At 38.8% G+C, this 16,743-nt stretch overlaps 1 protein-coding gene and 3 long non-coding RNA genes across 7 annotated transcripts in view; 1 reads left to right on the forward strand and 3 right to left on the reverse strand.

Moving 5' to 3' along the window:
- Nucleotides 1–3,142, reverse strand: part of LOC112654036 (uncharacterized) — a 65,199-nt gene extending 62,057 nt beyond the window's left edge. For both annotated transcript variants that reach the window (XR_003132663.3, XR_003132664.3), the window contains exon 1: nucleotides 3,008–3,142. This is a non-coding gene — a long non-coding RNA (uncharacterized LOC112654036). The remainder of the gene's footprint in view (nucleotides 1–3,007) is intronic.
- Nucleotides 1–13,866, forward strand: ARRDC3 (arrestin domain containing 3). 3 transcript variants are annotated; one of them, XM_025438329.3, is made up of 8 exons: nucleotides 10–625; nucleotides 4,782–4,863; nucleotides 6,669–6,816; nucleotides 7,856–7,958; nucleotides 8,451–8,707; nucleotides 9,037–9,199; nucleotides 9,471–9,625; nucleotides 11,074–13,866. In XM_025438329.3, exons 1-8 carry the CDS (start codon nucleotides 346–348, stop codon nucleotides 11,128–11,130), a joined length of 1,245 nt encoding a protein of 414 aa, XP_025294114.1. In that variant the 5' UTR covers nucleotides 10–345; the 3' UTR covers nucleotides 11,131–13,866. The 3 variants fall into 3 exon arrangements, with proteins under 3 accessions (XP_048964212.1, XP_025294114.1, XP_025294116.1); XM_025438331.2 differs by lacking the exon at nucleotides 10–625 and adding an exon at nucleotides 2,787–2,913; XM_049108255.1 differs by lacking the exon at nucleotides 11,074–13,866 and having other exon boundaries at nucleotides 1–625; nucleotides 9,433–9,624.
- On the reverse strand, nucleotides 657–2,731 carry LOC112654041 (uncharacterized). Its single transcript, XR_003132671.3, has 3 exons — nucleotides 2,184–2,731; nucleotides 1,965–2,049; nucleotides 657–1,658 (listed from the first exon to the last, which is right to left on the reverse strand). It is a non-coding gene; the product is annotated as an uncharacterized LOC112654041 (long non-coding RNA).
- LOC112654038 (uncharacterized) overlaps nucleotides 8,102–16,743 on the reverse strand; it is a 26,288-nt gene continuing 17,646 nt past the window's right edge. Inside the window, exons 5-7 of the long non-coding RNA XR_003132666.3 lie at nucleotides 15,097–15,271; nucleotides 14,131–14,198; nucleotides 8,102–9,685 (exon numbers count right to left, since the gene is read on the reverse strand). This is a non-coding gene — a long non-coding RNA (uncharacterized LOC112654038). The remainder of the gene's footprint in view (nucleotides 9,686–14,130; nucleotides 14,199–15,096; nucleotides 15,272–16,743) is intronic.

Below are 16,743 nucleotides of genomic sequence, written 5' to 3' on the forward strand. Positions count from 1 at the left end.
GGGACGCGCCGAGAGGGCGGACAGCAGCCGCGGCGTGCGCCTGCGCACTGGGGTTGTTTTTCACAAAGCTGCTCTTAAAGTGAGCTGGCAGGCTCCAGCCGCCCGTCTTTGTAAGGAGACCACTGAGACTAGCGGGATCGTGCAGCGGCGGCGGCTCTGCTGCCCTGACTTTTTAAGAAATCTCAATGAACTATTTGTAAAGAATCACTGATCTTGCCTGCAAGCTTTTTGCACGGCAAAGACATCGATCAGTGTTAGGTGAAGATCACATTTTATATGTGATCTTGACTTTTTTTTTTTGGTCTTACATTATATTTTTATAGATTTTTTTTTGTTGTTATAAACATGGTGCTGGGAAAGGTGAAGAGTTTGACAATAAGCTTTGACTGTCTTAATGACAGCAACGTCCCTGTGTATTCTAGTGGGGATACAGTCTCAGGAAGGGTGAATTTAGAAGTTACTGGGGAAATCAGAGTAAAATCTCTTAAAATTCATGCAAGAGGGCATGCGAAAGTACGCTGGACCGAATCGAGAAACGCCGGCTCCAATACTGCCTACACGCAGAATTACACTGAAGAAGTAGAATATTTCAACCATAAAGACATCTTAATTGGACACGAAAGAGGTAAGTTTTTATATTATGGAGGACTCATTAGACCGATTTTTTCTTTGGGAAAGTGCCTTTTCAGCTTTTTCTGAATTAATGTAATTCCACTCCGGGCGTAACACATAGCAGCTTGATGAAGATTAGCAAAGTTGGAAGATCTTGGTTCTCCTTGACATTCATCGTGTGTTAAGCCGTAATGCATGCAGGCATCTGCAAAGTGACTGCAAACTGCACTTAACTACCTCTAGACCCGGCTTGGTCGGTGCCATACGCACTTGCAGTACATTTCTACCTTGCTTGTAAATTCTACTTAAATCCCATCCAGTAATTTTACTAATCAGTTTCCAAATTAATTGCTAAACCCTGCAGTCCCAATATTCCATTTTTCCCCCTTATACTCTGCAACCTCAGGTCTAGAAACTAAGCTTCAGTGGAGAAATGGAATAACATTTTTAAGTGGGTTAATAGGTGGTTTTCGCTTTTAATATTGACACGCAAAATACTTTAAAGGACTCATCGTTGTTTTTTGATCAAGGATTTCTGTGGCTTATTTTGACATATGGTATCGACACCCCACGTGTTTTTTCCTTATTCTCTCCAAATCCTTTATAAATTTACATCAAGCATTCTCTATTTTAAAGGACAGTAACCTATCATTAGGATAGGTTTCAAATCAGTTTCAGGAACCATCTCGGGTCAGTAATTTTCTTTTCCGAGTAGGATGCCTAACTTTGGAACGTGCATTCAATGAAACCCGTGCCAGTCAAATGGAATTGAAAAGTATTCGGCACATTGGATTTGATTTTTGGTTGGAAAAGGGAGATAAAGGGTTGTCAAGGGGAGAAGGGGTCCTGAGATTTCCAATCTATTGTTTAAATGGTTACATTGTGGAAATATAGGAGACTCTAAGCTTGTTTTTCTAAGTTTCCACCCTTTGTTAGAAGCGGTTCAATCCTGTTTCGGACCAGTTCTGGGGGGTGGTGAGGAGGGGCGCTTGTTCTGCTCTCAGCAGATTGGTTACACGCGTCAGGTGGTGGCGATGACTTAATTCCTAGCCCAAGAAGAATATAATGTTAAAACTGGTTATGTAATTTCATGCTTCTCTTTTTTAATGCAGTATTTAGTTCAAATGGGGCCGATTTTTCAAAAAGTACAGCACACCTTTAACCTTTTTTCATCTTAAAAACCACGTCCCCGGAGGAAGTGCTAATTGAACTAAGACAAGTGTCGAAATGAAGGATGCTTTTGAGTTACGGCACGTAATGCATTATTATTATTATTATCACTATTATTAAATACGAAGATGAAATCAGTTCTTTATATAAAGTTGGGTTTTCACAGTTGCACCTTAGCTAACCTGCATCCTGAGATAATTTCCTAGCTCCTCTTTCCAAGCAGGAACACTGATAAGAACTGCAGATGCCGAATGACAGCCTCGGTATCTGTTGGAAAGCAGACGCAGGGGTTTGCGTTTGAACCTTTCTGGACGTTGCAGCTTTTTATAAAATACATAAGAAACAAAGGTTTTGGAGGAGTTGAGGCTTGCAGCCGAGCTAGAAGTAGAATCACGACTTACGGGGACAAACGCAATTTCATTAGTTGGCTCCGTGCTTCCGTGCTAAAGAAAGCCGGGTACCCCGTACCCCCCTCCCCCCCCCCCCACGAGATGCCCCCCCTCGACCCCCGTAAAGCGTGGACGGGCTCTCTTTAGCTGGAATAGTTTCAATGACTTAAAAGTGGGACCTCTCAAACTAGCCTGGTAACTGAGGCCCCGCCCCGGGCGCCCGGCGATAGGCGGAGCCGCGTTTGTTAGCCTGTTGCTAAGGCGATGCCGCGCGCTGATTGGATTGGGCGCGGGCGGGTGGGGAGAGTGGGCGTGGCTTGGAACCGGCGTGCGCCGGCAGAGTCTCTCCGGAGCGGCCGCCCCCGCCCCCCCCCCCGGGTCCCCGCCGGGTCGCCCCCCGCGCCGGCCTTCCTGGGGGGCTGGGGGGGCGGAAGCCTGCGGCCTCCAGGGTCGGACGAGCCCACGGGGAGAAGCTCGCGGCGGCCTCGCAGGTGCCGCTGGGCCGCTGGGCGTGCCCGGAGCCGGCCAGCCCATCCTGAGGGAACTTGCGCGGCAGGGTTAGCCGGACCCCATTTTCCTGGCTTTTTTTTTTTTTTTTTTTTTTTTGGCTGGAAGATGTCAGGTGGCTTCTGTGAAGGCCCGTTTCCTCTCAGCTGGAACAAAGCGTGTGTGCCACCCCGAGCAGCCCCCAGGCCGGCTACCTCGCTGGGACCTGAGGGGCCAGGACGGGAAGGAAAGCCGGGTGTGTGGCTGTGGGTGGGTGGGGGCCCTCGGCGAGCGTCCTCCGACCCCCCATTGTGCGGCCCTGCCCTCCCCCCCGCCCCGGTTTCCCTCACCGTCACTGGAAAGGTGTCAGGGTGGCCCGAGCCAGATCGAACCGGTCACCGGCTGGGGCGTGGAAAGCGGAAGCGCCGCGCTGCGGCCGCCCCGCCCCCCGGCCCCAGCAGGCTAGGCTGCGCGACCGCGAGCGCGAGCGCCGCGCGACGTATGCCGTATGTATAGCGGGGCGCGCGGGCGGCGGCGGCGGCGGCGGCGGCGGCGCGCGGGCGGGCCGGCTGGGATCTGCTCGCGCCGGTTTAGGCCGGTCCTCTCCTGCTCCGGTCTAGTTCTTGATTGACAGCCCGGCACTTGTTTACCACGGCGCGGCCGCCGCCGCCGCCGCCGCCGCCGCTCGCCTCAATGAGACTGCTGAGCTGGCACAAAAAGGGAGCGAGGAGGGAAGGGAAGGAGAGGGAGGCGAACTTTGGGCGCCTCGCAGGGGAGCGCCGCGAAACGGCCCCCGGCCCGCCGGCCCGCTCCCGAGGCGGGGGTTCGCTGAGGGCGTCTGCACGGGGGGCGAGGGGAGCCGTGCTGAGGGCAAAGGGACTCCGCGGGGCTTCTGAAGAGAAGCGGCCGCGCGGGGACGCCTCTCCCCGCCGCGTGCCCCTCGGACGTGAGGGGCCTCGCGTCGTGTGCTCTCGGCGCTTCGGGGGAAGTCCGCGGGCGCGGGCCCGGGCGCTCCTGGCCAGGTCGGCCTCCGCGCCGCACTCTCCGTCAGCGAGACGTTCCCTGCGCTCGCCAAGGCGGAAATCAGAGTCCTCCGAAGAGTCCGGCATCCCCGCCCACAGTGTCGTGCAATTTATTTATTCTGGAGAAATCTTAAAAAAAAAAAAAATCGGTCTCCAGAAATTGGGTCTTAAAAAAAAAAAGAAAGGTCCTCCTCCTTCCTGGCCGTTGGAAACAACCTGATCAGAATTCACCTTTTCCAGAATGTTTGGAACAGTGTGGTTTCCCGGTAAAAGCAGGCAGGCCAGGCACCTTTTAGATCTCAAAAGATAAATTTTTATCTATGCAAATTTCTAGCTTGTTGCCAGGACAAACTGAAGTGTGATCGTTTTAGATTCAATCAAGAAGTTTTGTTTTGGTTAGCCCTAAAACCAACGTTAAAAAAAAAAAATCCCCGTTCCTTTTTTTTTTTTTTTTTTTTTGACTTCCAACATTTCGACAAAGTTTTCTGATGGTTGTAGGATTTTGACATTCGTGTCCTCTGTATCAAAACGGACGTTAAAGATCTAGGCGATTTTTCTCTCACATACAGTCATGAATTTTTCTTTTTTTTTTAGATTTTATTTATTTATTTATGAGAGATACATAGAGAGGCAGAGACACAGGCAGGCTCCACTCAGGGAGCGGGACGTGGGACTCGATGCCGGGTCTCCAGGGTCACGCCCTGGGCCGCAGGCGGCGCTAAACCGCTGAGCCACCCCAGCTGCCCCAGTCATGAATTTTTAGGTCAACCATTGGAGACCAGGACGGCGTCACCTGAGCTCTGACTCCTCTGTTGGACGTGAACTCTAGTAGTCACAGGTGCCCCGCAGTGCGGGTCATTCCCTTTAGAAAGACACCTGTAAGGTAGGCCTACGGATCATCCCGGTCTCACAGGGGAGGCAACTGAAGTCTCGGGACTTGTAGTTGGCCCGAAGGGAGCGACCAAAGTCCGAATTCCGATCTCGCGGGCTCCAAAGCCCGTGGCCTTAACTATTATCAGAGTACCTTTAACGCGATGCCACCAGGAAGACTGTATAAAGGTCTAATATCCAGTCTTTTGTTTTCTTTTCCTGTTTGTTTCAGATGATGATAATTCAGAAGAAGGTTTCAACACTATTCATTCAGGAAGGCATGAATATGCATTCAGCTTCGAGCTTCCACAGACGTAAGTATTATGAGTAACAGGCTTTTTTTTTTTTTTTTTTTTGGTAGACCTCTGTTCTTTGAAAATTAAAGTCATTCTAAACTTAGATATTTTTTAGTTAAAAAAAAAAACCCTTTTCATTACTGAATATTGCTAGAGGAAAACAATACATTAAAAAAAAAGAAGCTGCTTTTTGATGGAGCCTGGCAAAATTATGGAAAGCAAAGCTCGATTCTTAGTCCTCGGTCTTGAAACCTATGAGGTTTTCAAGACTTGAATAGTATTTCAGGTACTGAGAGTGAATTGGAAGGTGCTCGTCAGATACTAAGCACTTTGTACTTTATATCAGGTGGCATTAGCCGAAACGTGGAACATATCAAGTCTCTGACTCAATAATTCAAAAAAAATTAAGCATTTAATCTGTTCTGCTAAATGCTAACCAACAGCAGTAAGCTGAAAAGATAAAAATAAATAAATATCCTAACGTTAGAAGTGGATGTTCTTTTGATATGAGTTCAGTAGCTTCTGTGCAAAGAACTGAAAAAGTCACACAGGTGTACTACGACCTGGAATTCAAGGGAAACACCCATCAGATACCTAAATATAAGGCACAGATATAGCATGAAAAAGGAGAGTGGTTTATTAGTAAAAATAGATTGTTGCAAGAGATTATACTCTCCTCAGTTTTTTAAATGTCTTTATTCTAGTATTTGAATGGTTATATGTGGATAGAGTTCATAAATGGTGTCTTCCAGAGTATTTATCAAATTACGTGACCTCTTTCTAAATGTAATGCCCTAATCTACTTTTAATAGAAGTACTGCGAGTCTGAATATAATGCTAATATTGGACCTGAGTAGTTTTAAGGATAGAGGTCATTTAATATATATTTAAAAAAATTCTATCTATAAACCAAAGTCATCTAAAATAGACTCTGGAAGACTTACATAAATACTGCATTTTCATGCTATACACATTAATGCAAGAGTCTAAAATGCAAAATAAATCTGTAAAAACACCACTGCTTCTCATGCTAATCCAGGTTAGCACTCTACCTTGTAAGTAACTGACTACTGGGCATATTTCTAATGAAATTATGAAAAAGAGACTAAACTTACTGAAATAAAACCTCCACAATTAATAAAATCTAGGGGAGAGTTGAAAACCAGTTCTGATGAAAAAAGGGGGATGGGAAGAAAACCAGTTCTGATTCTCTGGATACAGATTAATAGAAATGTTTCTTTTTATTTTTAAGTTCTGTAAAGTTATACAACACAGCCAAAAAGAGTTCTTAGGACATGAGTAACCTAAGAAACGGAAAAGCAGCTTTTTAGAGTTTCAGAAGAGTTTATAAAATGTGAAATTTTTGAAATTATAACAACAGTCCCAGGCATTTTCTAGACCTTCTTAATTAGTTCCTATAAAAGGAGAGAGAATTCGTAGCCAGTGTGTAGAATATTAGAAATGCTGAAACCATTCTTAACTTTGTTTTTAAATTACCAACCTTTCAAGAATTGCTGACTTTCCAAACTTTCATAATTTTGCCACCAGCATTGAAAGTAGCCTCTTCTTAGTTTAAAGGGATTGTATTCTTCTGGCTTTTTAAAGCAAAATTTCTATAATACTTAAGTGTTAGCTATTGTTTTTTGGAAAACAGAAGGCTTTTTTTCCCCCAATGACTTCTCCCTTTGGAAATTAAAAAAATTCTGTTTGATACCTCATTGATACATGAACAGTGCAATATAGTAACACTTCTATGCTGACCTACTGTATAATTATTAAAAAGAGGTATAAAATTAATATATTGAACTTTATATTCTGCACAGACCACTTGCTACCTCATTCGAAGGCCGACATGGCAGTGTGCGCTATTGGGTGAAAGCCGAATTGCACAGGCCTTGGCTTCTACCAGTAAAATTAAAGAAGGAATTTACAGTCTTTGAGCATATAGATATCAACACTCCTTCATTACTGGTAAGAATTGACTGAATTCTTCATTCTTTGTTTTTTGGCATATAAATACTAAAGAATAATCACCTAAACTATGCAGTCTGTATAATTTTAAAACCGTGATTTCAAATTCCGTAAATACTAATATATTTTTTAAAATACAGTCAAGAGCACACAAATTAGTGAAGAATATGCTCGTATTTCCTGACAGTATAATGACTTTAAAAATTTTTTAAAGTCAAAGCAACATATGGTATGAAATAACTCTTACTCTGAAATTAACAGAATAACAAAAAATAGATCTGTTCCCTGGATAATTTAAGTGGAGGCGGAACAGTACTATCAATTATTTTTATTGTAAGAAAATGTATGTCACTTACCATGAAAAGATCATACTCTAAAATTTGGACTGCATTGCATATTCCAATATAGGGATAGTTGTCAAATAATGGGGAGATTGTCACTTTCATGAAAAAACCATTACATTTTAAAAGAAATCCTTTTTAATTGCATTTTTTCACAAGATTCAAATTTGACTTTAAAAACTTCATCAGTTTTAAGCAAATGATAACATCTTTAGGCAAATAAGAATCCTAAAAATGAGAGTTTTCCTTTTTTCACAAAACTGATTTTTACATTCTCAAAGAAAGATGTTAACATTTGGGATTAGAACCAAGTTGCTTTCCAAGCTGCCTTTTTTTAAGGCAGTTTAAGTGGAATGTGGAAAGGGTTTTTTTGTTTGTTTGTTTGTTTGATTGGTTTGTTTTTAATTACTATATATGTAAATAGTGTGAGCGAAAACTGTGTTTATGGGATATGTTAAGCCATGTTTTTTGTTTTATTTTTTTTTAACTGGATGGAAATTTGTATAAAACAAAAATAATTGTATAATTCAGAAGCCATTGGTTAGTTTTTTAAAAAGTATATTTCAATACACTTGGGGGAAAAAAAGCAACACTGCTTTTAATTTTAATTCCCCAAGAATCAAGAGTTTTATTTTAAAACATTCTGTTACTGCTCTAATTTATACATTGACCCTTTTCTCTAAATTTATTTCTTGCAGTCACCCCAAGCAGGCACAAAAGAAAAGACTCTCTGTTGCTGGTTCTGTACCTCAGGCCCAATATCCTTAAGTGCCAAAATCGAAAGGAAGGGCTATACCCCAGGTATGTATGAGATGGATTCCCACAGAAGTGGTCTTTCTTCTCTTAGCTCTTGGTGTAAATTTATAGTATTTCTACTAAATGCAAATGTAATACAGTATTCTTTGGTAAAATAACTCCGTTTTCTTTCATGCATGGGAATGTGGTTTCCTTTTTTTTTTTTTTTTTCTTTTAAGATTTTATTTATTTATTCATGAGAGACACAGGAGAGAGGCAGAGACCTAGGCAGAGGGAGAAGCATGGGACTCGATCCCAGGCCCCAGGATCATGCCCTGAGTCAGAGGCAGATGCTCAACTGCTAAGCCACTCAGGTGTCCTGTGTGATGTCTATTTTTAAATAGCTACTAGAAATCAGTAGCCATTTTACCAATTTAAGTTACTTGCCACTTTGGGGACAGTTTTTCATCCATGTAGTCCATTGAACTTTCACACTTATCTACATTTTTAGAGGGTTTTTTATTTGTTTAACAGTAGATACATGTTTTTTTTCACCAGGTGAATCAATTCAGATATTTGCTGAGATTGAGAACTGCTCTTCCCGAATGGTAGTGCCAAAGGCAGCCATTTACCAAACACAGGCCTTCTATGCCAAAGGGAAAATGAAGGAAGTAAAACAGCTGGTGGCTAACTTGCGAGGAGAATCCTTATCATCTGGAAAGACCGATACATGGAATGGAAAATTGCTGAAAATTCCACCAGTTTCTCCCTCTATCCTCGACTGTAGCATCATTCGTGTGGAATATTCACTAATGGTATGTATAGATTTAAGAGTTTGTTCATTATTAAAGTCATGAGGATATCATTCTGTCTTATTCCAGGGTTTGGTTTTTATCTTCCATGTATCATAGATACATACATATGTAAACCTTTAATTTGAATTACCACTATTTTATGTCACATGTAAATGTACTACACAGTACTATACATAGTGGAGGAACTTTTATTTTAGAATATATATATATATGTATGTATAAAAGAAAGTAAATGAAAAACTAAGGTAATGTTAAAATTGGGTTATTGGTTTTTTAAAAAGAAATAATGCTTGGAATTCTAAACCTATCATCTCCTTTCAATGTTTTAGGTATATGTGGATATTCCTGGAGCTATGGATTTATTTCTTAATTTGCCACTTGTCATTGGTACCATTCCTCTACATCCATTTGGTAGCAGAACCTCAAGTGTAAGCAGTCAGTGTAGCATGAATATGAACTGGCTTGGCTTATCCCTACGTGAAAGACCTGAAGGTAATTCAATAATGCATGTTTAAGCCTAATCTCGTATGATTATTTTCAAGATTGTAATTTTGCTTCTAGTATTTTATGATTAAATTTTTGTCTATATCTGCAGAAAGTAGATGTGTCCCTAATGTTAGATTTAAAACATATATCCCCCTAGTTTTAATCACAAAACAATTATTATTTTTACCTTGACATTCCTTTTTAATACCTACTATTCTGTGTATTTTGACATGCATAAGAACATGCTGTTCGAATTGCGTGTATCTTTTTCCTTCAGCACCACCCAGCTATGCAGAAGTGGTAACAGAGGAACAAAGGCGGAACAATCTTGCACCAGTGAGTGCTTGTGATGACTTTGAGAGAGCGCTTCAAGGACCACTGTTTGCATATATCCAGGAGTTTCGGTTCTTGCCTCCACCTCTTTATTCAGAGGTAAGCCCCAGCATCTTGAGTCTGAAATGGGCAGACTCTCCTAGGAAATAGCACTGCAGACTTAAAAAAAAAAAAAAGTAGTTAGGTTTTGATTCTCATCGTATTAATAGAAAAACATGATCTAGAACAACAGGATAAACATTTGATTAAGGTGTCAAGATTCACATTCTTAAATTTAATAAGTAGAACTCATATTATTGGGGAAATAGGGATAATGCTCTAAACTCATACTTACAAAGTGCCAGTTAAAGGAACAATTCATACTTTAAAGCATCAATAGAAGTGGCATTTTGCAAGCATGAACTAATCAAGTAACTAGAAGTTATCTTTATCATCCTTTCCCAATGTAATTCTTGCATATAACGTTCCCAGTCATAGGGGAAGATAACATATTTGCAAATCATGTTAGACAAGCATTTCTACACGGTTTCTTTTTATTCATCTCATATGAATGACCACGAAGCACTTACGTGAGTAGAACATGGCCCTTACTTGGGAGAGGCCTACAGATTTGTGAGAACAAATTTAGAAGCAAGGTATTCCATAATAAAGTGATTAGAATGCACTCAGTTCATTTGAGGAGCAGTTCATTAGGCCTTGGAAATCGAGAAAGTCTTCCCTGAGAAGGGAGCCAAATCTTCAAAGGAAGAGGAAGGAGGAGGAAGTTCTAGATTGTATTAAGGTTTTTTCTCTTTTAAGTTATTGAAAGTTACTTGCTTTTTTCCCCCCTCAAAAATGTGTTTTACCTAGTTTTGTGAGTCACTTTAAATTACGCCACATTTAAATGCAAGTAAAATGGGTTTTGTCCAAAAGATGTTTCAGTAAACGAAATGTATTAAAGCCAATTATTTGCCTTCTTGTGCCCATTCTCTTTGTACCCGAGAGGCAGCTGAGATACAGTCACCTTGCTTTGAATATATGTGCATATGAAAGTCACACTAGTAACAGAGGAAGGGGGCAGGCTCAGCCTTGCTATTTCTTGATAGACCTAATTTTCCTAGGCCCTCTCTGGTGTCTCTTACTCACAAATTATTACTTCAAATATTCACCAAGAACATTATTTACACAACTGCATTCTTCCCAAAGCCTAGAAAAACATGAGTTGACTTTTGTAAAAGGATGGAAGGGATACTTTACAAAGATCATTACTACGAAGATGTGTTCTCCATTGTATTTTAGTCTTAAATACTACGAAGTGCTGAGTAAAACACCATTCACTGATAAAATTTTTACCATTAGCTTTTGGGAAAGAGAACTATTTGGGCATACCTTATTAATCTAGTAATTAAATATCAGCCACTTTATAGATATTACGAGTATCCTTTTCTCCCTTACATGCTGTGTATGTTCTGATTAAACTCTTCAGTAGTACTCAAAATGTTAGTCACTGCTCCATTTTTATTAGACCTTTTCAAAGAAGTGTAATTTTTTTTCACTTTTCTTTTTAGATTGATCCAAATCCTGATCAGTCAGCAGATGATAGACCATCCTGCCCATCTCGTTGAAGGAACACTTGGTTAAATCAAGTTGATGTGGATTCCGAACTGTATCTCTTCCCAGCTGAGGACAGAGAAGTATCTTGGAGACACGTTTTCAGAGGAAGTGGAATTGCTTTTGCCCAGAAAAATGGCAAATACATGAAACAACCAGTGATCATGCTTTAGAAGCCTACAGCAACATTCTGGGACTGCTCCAACATGCTTGAAGATCTAAGCTTTTCTCCTTTAAAACAGGCACATACTAAGAGCAGTCTTCTTAGCCTATGGTCATACGTGTCAAGACACCACGTTGTAAAGAGGGATGATTTCCTTCTTTTGATTTGAAAATTTGCACATGCTCAATGCTTACATTGTGCAGTTCCGATGTCACTACAGCTTTTTTTTTTTCCATTTATGCCAGACTCTTGATACTCTTTAAAAACTTGTTTGTGGTCAGCACAACAAGGAACAAAAGAAAGCTTTGAAAAAACTTTAACATGAAAAAAACGCACTGACTTTTTTTTTTTTAATTTAATATAGCCTGGACTTTACCTGCGTATGCACATGCTCAGAAATGTCCTACTAGGCTGACCATGTATCACCTCTTCAGCTTGGATCCTATTGTGGATTTATTTACAAACATCAAATGCCTTCAAGCCAATCCTTCTTGCTGTATGTTTTGCAGCCTACTGTAGTAGATACGCAACAGATATGTGGGAAAAAGAGATAAGAGGAGGAAGCTAATAAGAGACTTTGTCAAGATTGTATACCTTCTTGGTTTCTTTTAAGAATTTGTTGCCTTTCTACTATTACAGCAAAGCAGCATTTTGTTACTGACTGCCTAAAATCACTTAATCTCAGGTGAACGCATCACTTGCCAAACTGTTGGAATGCTATTTGTGTTTTGTTGCACTGTTGAGTTATTTTTTTGTTTGTTTGTTTGGTTGGCTTTTTGGAGAGGGAAATTTGGAAAAGGGACATACACAAAAGTGATAACCCACCCACATTCCCTTTTTATCATGACATAAAAGAAGAAACTAGCAGAGCTAAGAATGGAGTAAGAAAGGCAGTATGGCAGGCACCAGCAAAGAGTTAAGGGCTTGTTGCTCTTAAAATTTACTGTTATTTTTATTATTTTAAGAGTATGGAAATTTTCCAGTCACTGGAGAAGAGGAGAAAGTGCATTTATTTTTATACAGAGTTACTTAATTACCTCCAAAACACATATGTTGGAAATCATTTTTGCTGGTGCAGAGTATTTTAATGAGCAGGAATATATATATACACACATACACATAGATCCAAATATATATGTGTATGTGTGTGTATATATATATTCAGGTTACAATTAGCTTAATTTATACATTTCCTATCCTGCTCAAGCTTCTCAGAGCTTGAAAACCCAGGTTTATTCTAAAAGTGTATAACTTCAAAATTACAAATACTAGAATGTATGCTGGAATGAGAACTGTTTTTATATTTTTGTGGGTTTTTTTTTTTTAATGAAAGTATTTTTTCCATTACCTAAAGAACATTTTGCTTAAACATGAGAAACCACTCACTTTGAGTATATATAGATAAGAGCAACCACCTCAGTACATTATAATTAAAGATAATTTACAGTTGGCTCATTACAAATATACCAGCATTCATGATGACACTTAAAAACCACTTTCCAAGGTACCAAGTGTACTGATTGTCTTATTTCAGAAGGAATTCAGCTCTGCTGTTTTTAATGAAAATCAGCATCTCTGATGTTGCAACATACGTGTGAAATGGATGTTACATCTATCCTGCCATTTAACCCCACAGTGAATAAAGTGGCTGAAAATAATAGTAACTCTGGCTTGGTGCTTGACCTGGTTAAATACTGTCTTAAAGCTTCATACAAAACAAATAGGCTTTTCCATAAGTGGCCTTTAAGAAAACATGGAAGACAATTCATGTTTGAAAAATGCTGACAGGGTGAAGAAAGCCCAGCGTAAAAATGAATCGCGTTTTAAGTGATTCAGTAAAGGGTTTGGGCTCCCGTAGCAAACTAATACTAGATAATAAGGAAATGGGGGTGAAATATTTTTTTATTGTTGTTAAATCATTTTGTGAATGTCCCCCTCAAAAGAAGCTAATGGAATATTTGGCATAAAGGGCATTTGGTGGTTTTATTTTTGTTTGGGGGGGGGGGGACTGTCTGAAAAATCCCTTTTCTTTTCTCTCTTCTTATGTCTAACTGACTAGGGAACAATTGTTGATATGCATAGCATTGGAATACTTATCACCATATACTCTTATAACACATGAAGCAAGAATGACCAATATTCTGATAATTGGACTGGGTCACAAAATGTGATTAAATTTTAAATATATAAAACTTTATCAAATAAAGTTTTATTTTCCCCATTAAAATATTTCTTTTCTTTCTTATTTAGAGGCATTACTTTACTCTCTTCTAAATATTGGTCAATTCCTGACATAAGATGTGAGGTTCACAGTTGTATTCCAGTATTCAAGATAGATTCCTGATTTTGCAATTAGGAAAAGTAAAACCCAAAACGTTAGCAAAACAAAGTGCAATATTAAATGTTTGCTTTATAGATTATATTCTATGGCTGTTTGTAATTTCTCTTTTTTTCCTGTTTTATTTGGTGCTGAATATGTCCTTGTAGGCTCTGTTTTAAGAAAACAATATGTGGGAAATGATTTAATTTTTCCTATTGCTCTTCCTTGTGGAAAATAAAGTGTTTTGTTTTTTTCTTTTTTGTAAAATTGTGGAGATTTACTTGAATCTTGATCATGTCAGTAACTCATCATACATGCAAACACTATTAGAACTACAATTAAATTCTATTTTAAGCCATTCTGGGTAAGACTTACTTCAAGCCACCAAAGAGAACTACTGAAACCTTAAAGGAATTTTTAATACTGATTATCAGCGTTTGACTTAATAATCCATCAAATTATGGATGCTGTTTAAATAAAAGCTGTAAGTCCATTGTATAAATTTCAGTCCTCTATATGATCCAAACTTACCTGTTACCAGGTAAAGTAGTTTCACTTTCAGGTACCAATTCCTTCTTGCTGTGATGTGTCCCAAGTTTCTATTATTTCAAGAGCACATAAATTAAGTTTTATTAACTAATCTTAGAAAAATATTTTTTATAAACTTTAGAACAACTGTACGTATTCTTTTTCTGAAGGAATGTGTGGATTTCACAGTGATTTGTAACATTAGAAGTAGTTTTGGACCACATTAAGAAAATAACCTTTCTTCAGTGTTTATATACTCCTAGATTAGCTATCAAGTTGTATATGTGCCTTATACTATGATTCTCTCCTATTCTCAAATTTGTATACATACATAAGGTGTGACAAATGTTTAGACAATATGTTTATAATCAATTTTACAGATATAAGAGCTAGCAATCTACACAATGTCTATACAGTAAGAAAGATGACCAAGGGAAGAACTATAGCATGAGAAAGGGAGATAGAGGTTTTGGGTTCTATAACTTTAGATGTAGCCTTGAACAAAATGTGTGAATTTTGATGTCTTCATCTTCAAGGTGGAAAAGATCTCCAAAGTCCCTTTCATCACTGAAGGTACAAGGTTATAATATATCTTTAGGTAAAGAAATAATGCTCTAAGTCAATTACAACATTGGAAATGAACTACAGTGCTTCTTAATTTGCATTAGAATACTTTTAGACTGAGTTAAGTACATGTTTCAAGTTATATACAATTGATAGTTACCTGGCTCTGCTTCCGCATTGTCATCGATACTTAGCAAACTATCACCAGTTAGGATTTACTGAATGACCAAGCTTACTATATTTTTCAGGATTTTTTTTTATTGTAACAGGGAGAAACTCAGACTAGCTTAAGTACTAAAACACTAATAACCAGTAATTCCAAGGATGAACTATATTAAATACATTTGAATCCAGAAATCCAAATAATGCTCTGAGGACACTTGTCTCTCATCTCTGTTCACTTACCTTTTTCATATTAGCCTTATTCTTTCATAATAGGCCAAGAAAGATGAGCCCAGCTTCTATAGCTCCAGGAAGAAAAGCCATCTGGACTCTCCAAATCACTTGTTAGGGAAGATTCTGATTGGCCAATATCTGGGTTATGTCTCATGCCACACAGAATGGGTTTCCCAATAGAAATCTGTTTCCAGAAGAAGGGAGAAAAGCGGTTACTATATATTCTTGGTATTTCTAGTGTTGTCCAAACCAGCAGTAATGGATCACTTGAAAAGCGCATTAGAAAAGCAGTATATCAGGGTCTATCCCAGAATACTGACCCAATACCTGTTTACATGATTCCTAGATAATTTGTAAGTACATTAAATTTAAGAAGCTCTGTAGCACACCAAAGAAAAGTAAGAGATGAAGACACAACAGGCAACTTTGTTTTCATGAGTCTCAGACTGTAAGTGAGCTGAGGATTTGGGAACTTAGTAAGTGAAAACTAGGGACGCCTGGGTGGCTCAGCTGTGCCTTCGGCCCAGGGCGTGATCCTGGAGTCCTGGGATTGAGTCCCACATCATGGGACTGCCCTGCATGGAGCCTGCTTGGAGCTGGCTTCTCCTCCGCCTGTGTCTCTCATGAATAAATAAATAAAATCTTGTTTAAAAAAAAAATAAATGAAAAATAATCATGCCATTTTAAATCTCAAAGCCTGTTTATGGCTTGATATTTTGGGGATACAATTTTGTAACTACTACTATAATGATGGGTGGCAATTATTATACTTATATTAACAACCAGCATTTCTCAAAACATCCATGACTAAATGATGAAATATTTTGTCTTTTTATTTCTTGATTTCAAAATCAATAGGAGATGCATTTTTCAATTCATGAGAGAAAAATTTATTGAGATTAAAAAATTAATTTGACTTTTGAGGAATGTAGTCTGAAATCTTTTTAAGAAAAAAAATTTAGGAAAATAGCCAGGAAATGCAGTAGATACATGAAGATGGAAATCCAATACACGAATATGTCAAATCCAAAACAACCAGTAGTTAAAAATCCAAATGCACAAGCCCAACTGGAAATAGAACCAATATCATTGTCTTTGTTGAATAGCATGAAGTTATAAGGAAAAGAATATATTTTCTCAAACCAGCTTCACAATTACTAACTTAGGTAATTGAAGTCACGATTATTATAGAGCAGAAAAACAACAAGTTGCTTTAGAATAGATTCTAATACTTTTATGTTAAGATCATATAGCCTAATGTGATTCACGAAAACAAATGCTTATGACTTGAGGAATTTCTGATGCATTATAGTTAAGTCTAACTGGAAATGGATTTTTGCTACTTCTAAATTCAAGACTTCCATAAATTCTCAACATCAGTTTACAATCTACACAAAATGATTATTACCTCTGGCACTGATAGGTCTCTGGGAACATTAATAAAGTTAAAATAGGGAGTTAAAACATCTTTGCATAATTTAGAGATTTACTAGTTACACAAAACAGTCTTATCAGTAAACAGAAGGATGTGAAAAATTAAAATATATTGTCCTAAGTCTAACAGTGATGATACAACAGATGAAAGTCAAATTATTACACTACTATTACTTTAGATGACATGAATTTTTGCTATCTGATCCTTACTGAATATAGGAA

The sequence above is a fragment of the Canis lupus genome, chromosome 3 (genome assembly GCF_003254725.2).
Source record: "Canis lupus dingo isolate Sandy chromosome 3, ASM325472v2, whole genome shotgun sequence".
NCBI classification, from domain to species: Eukaryota; Metazoa; Chordata; class Mammalia; order Carnivora; family Canidae; genus Canis; species Canis lupus.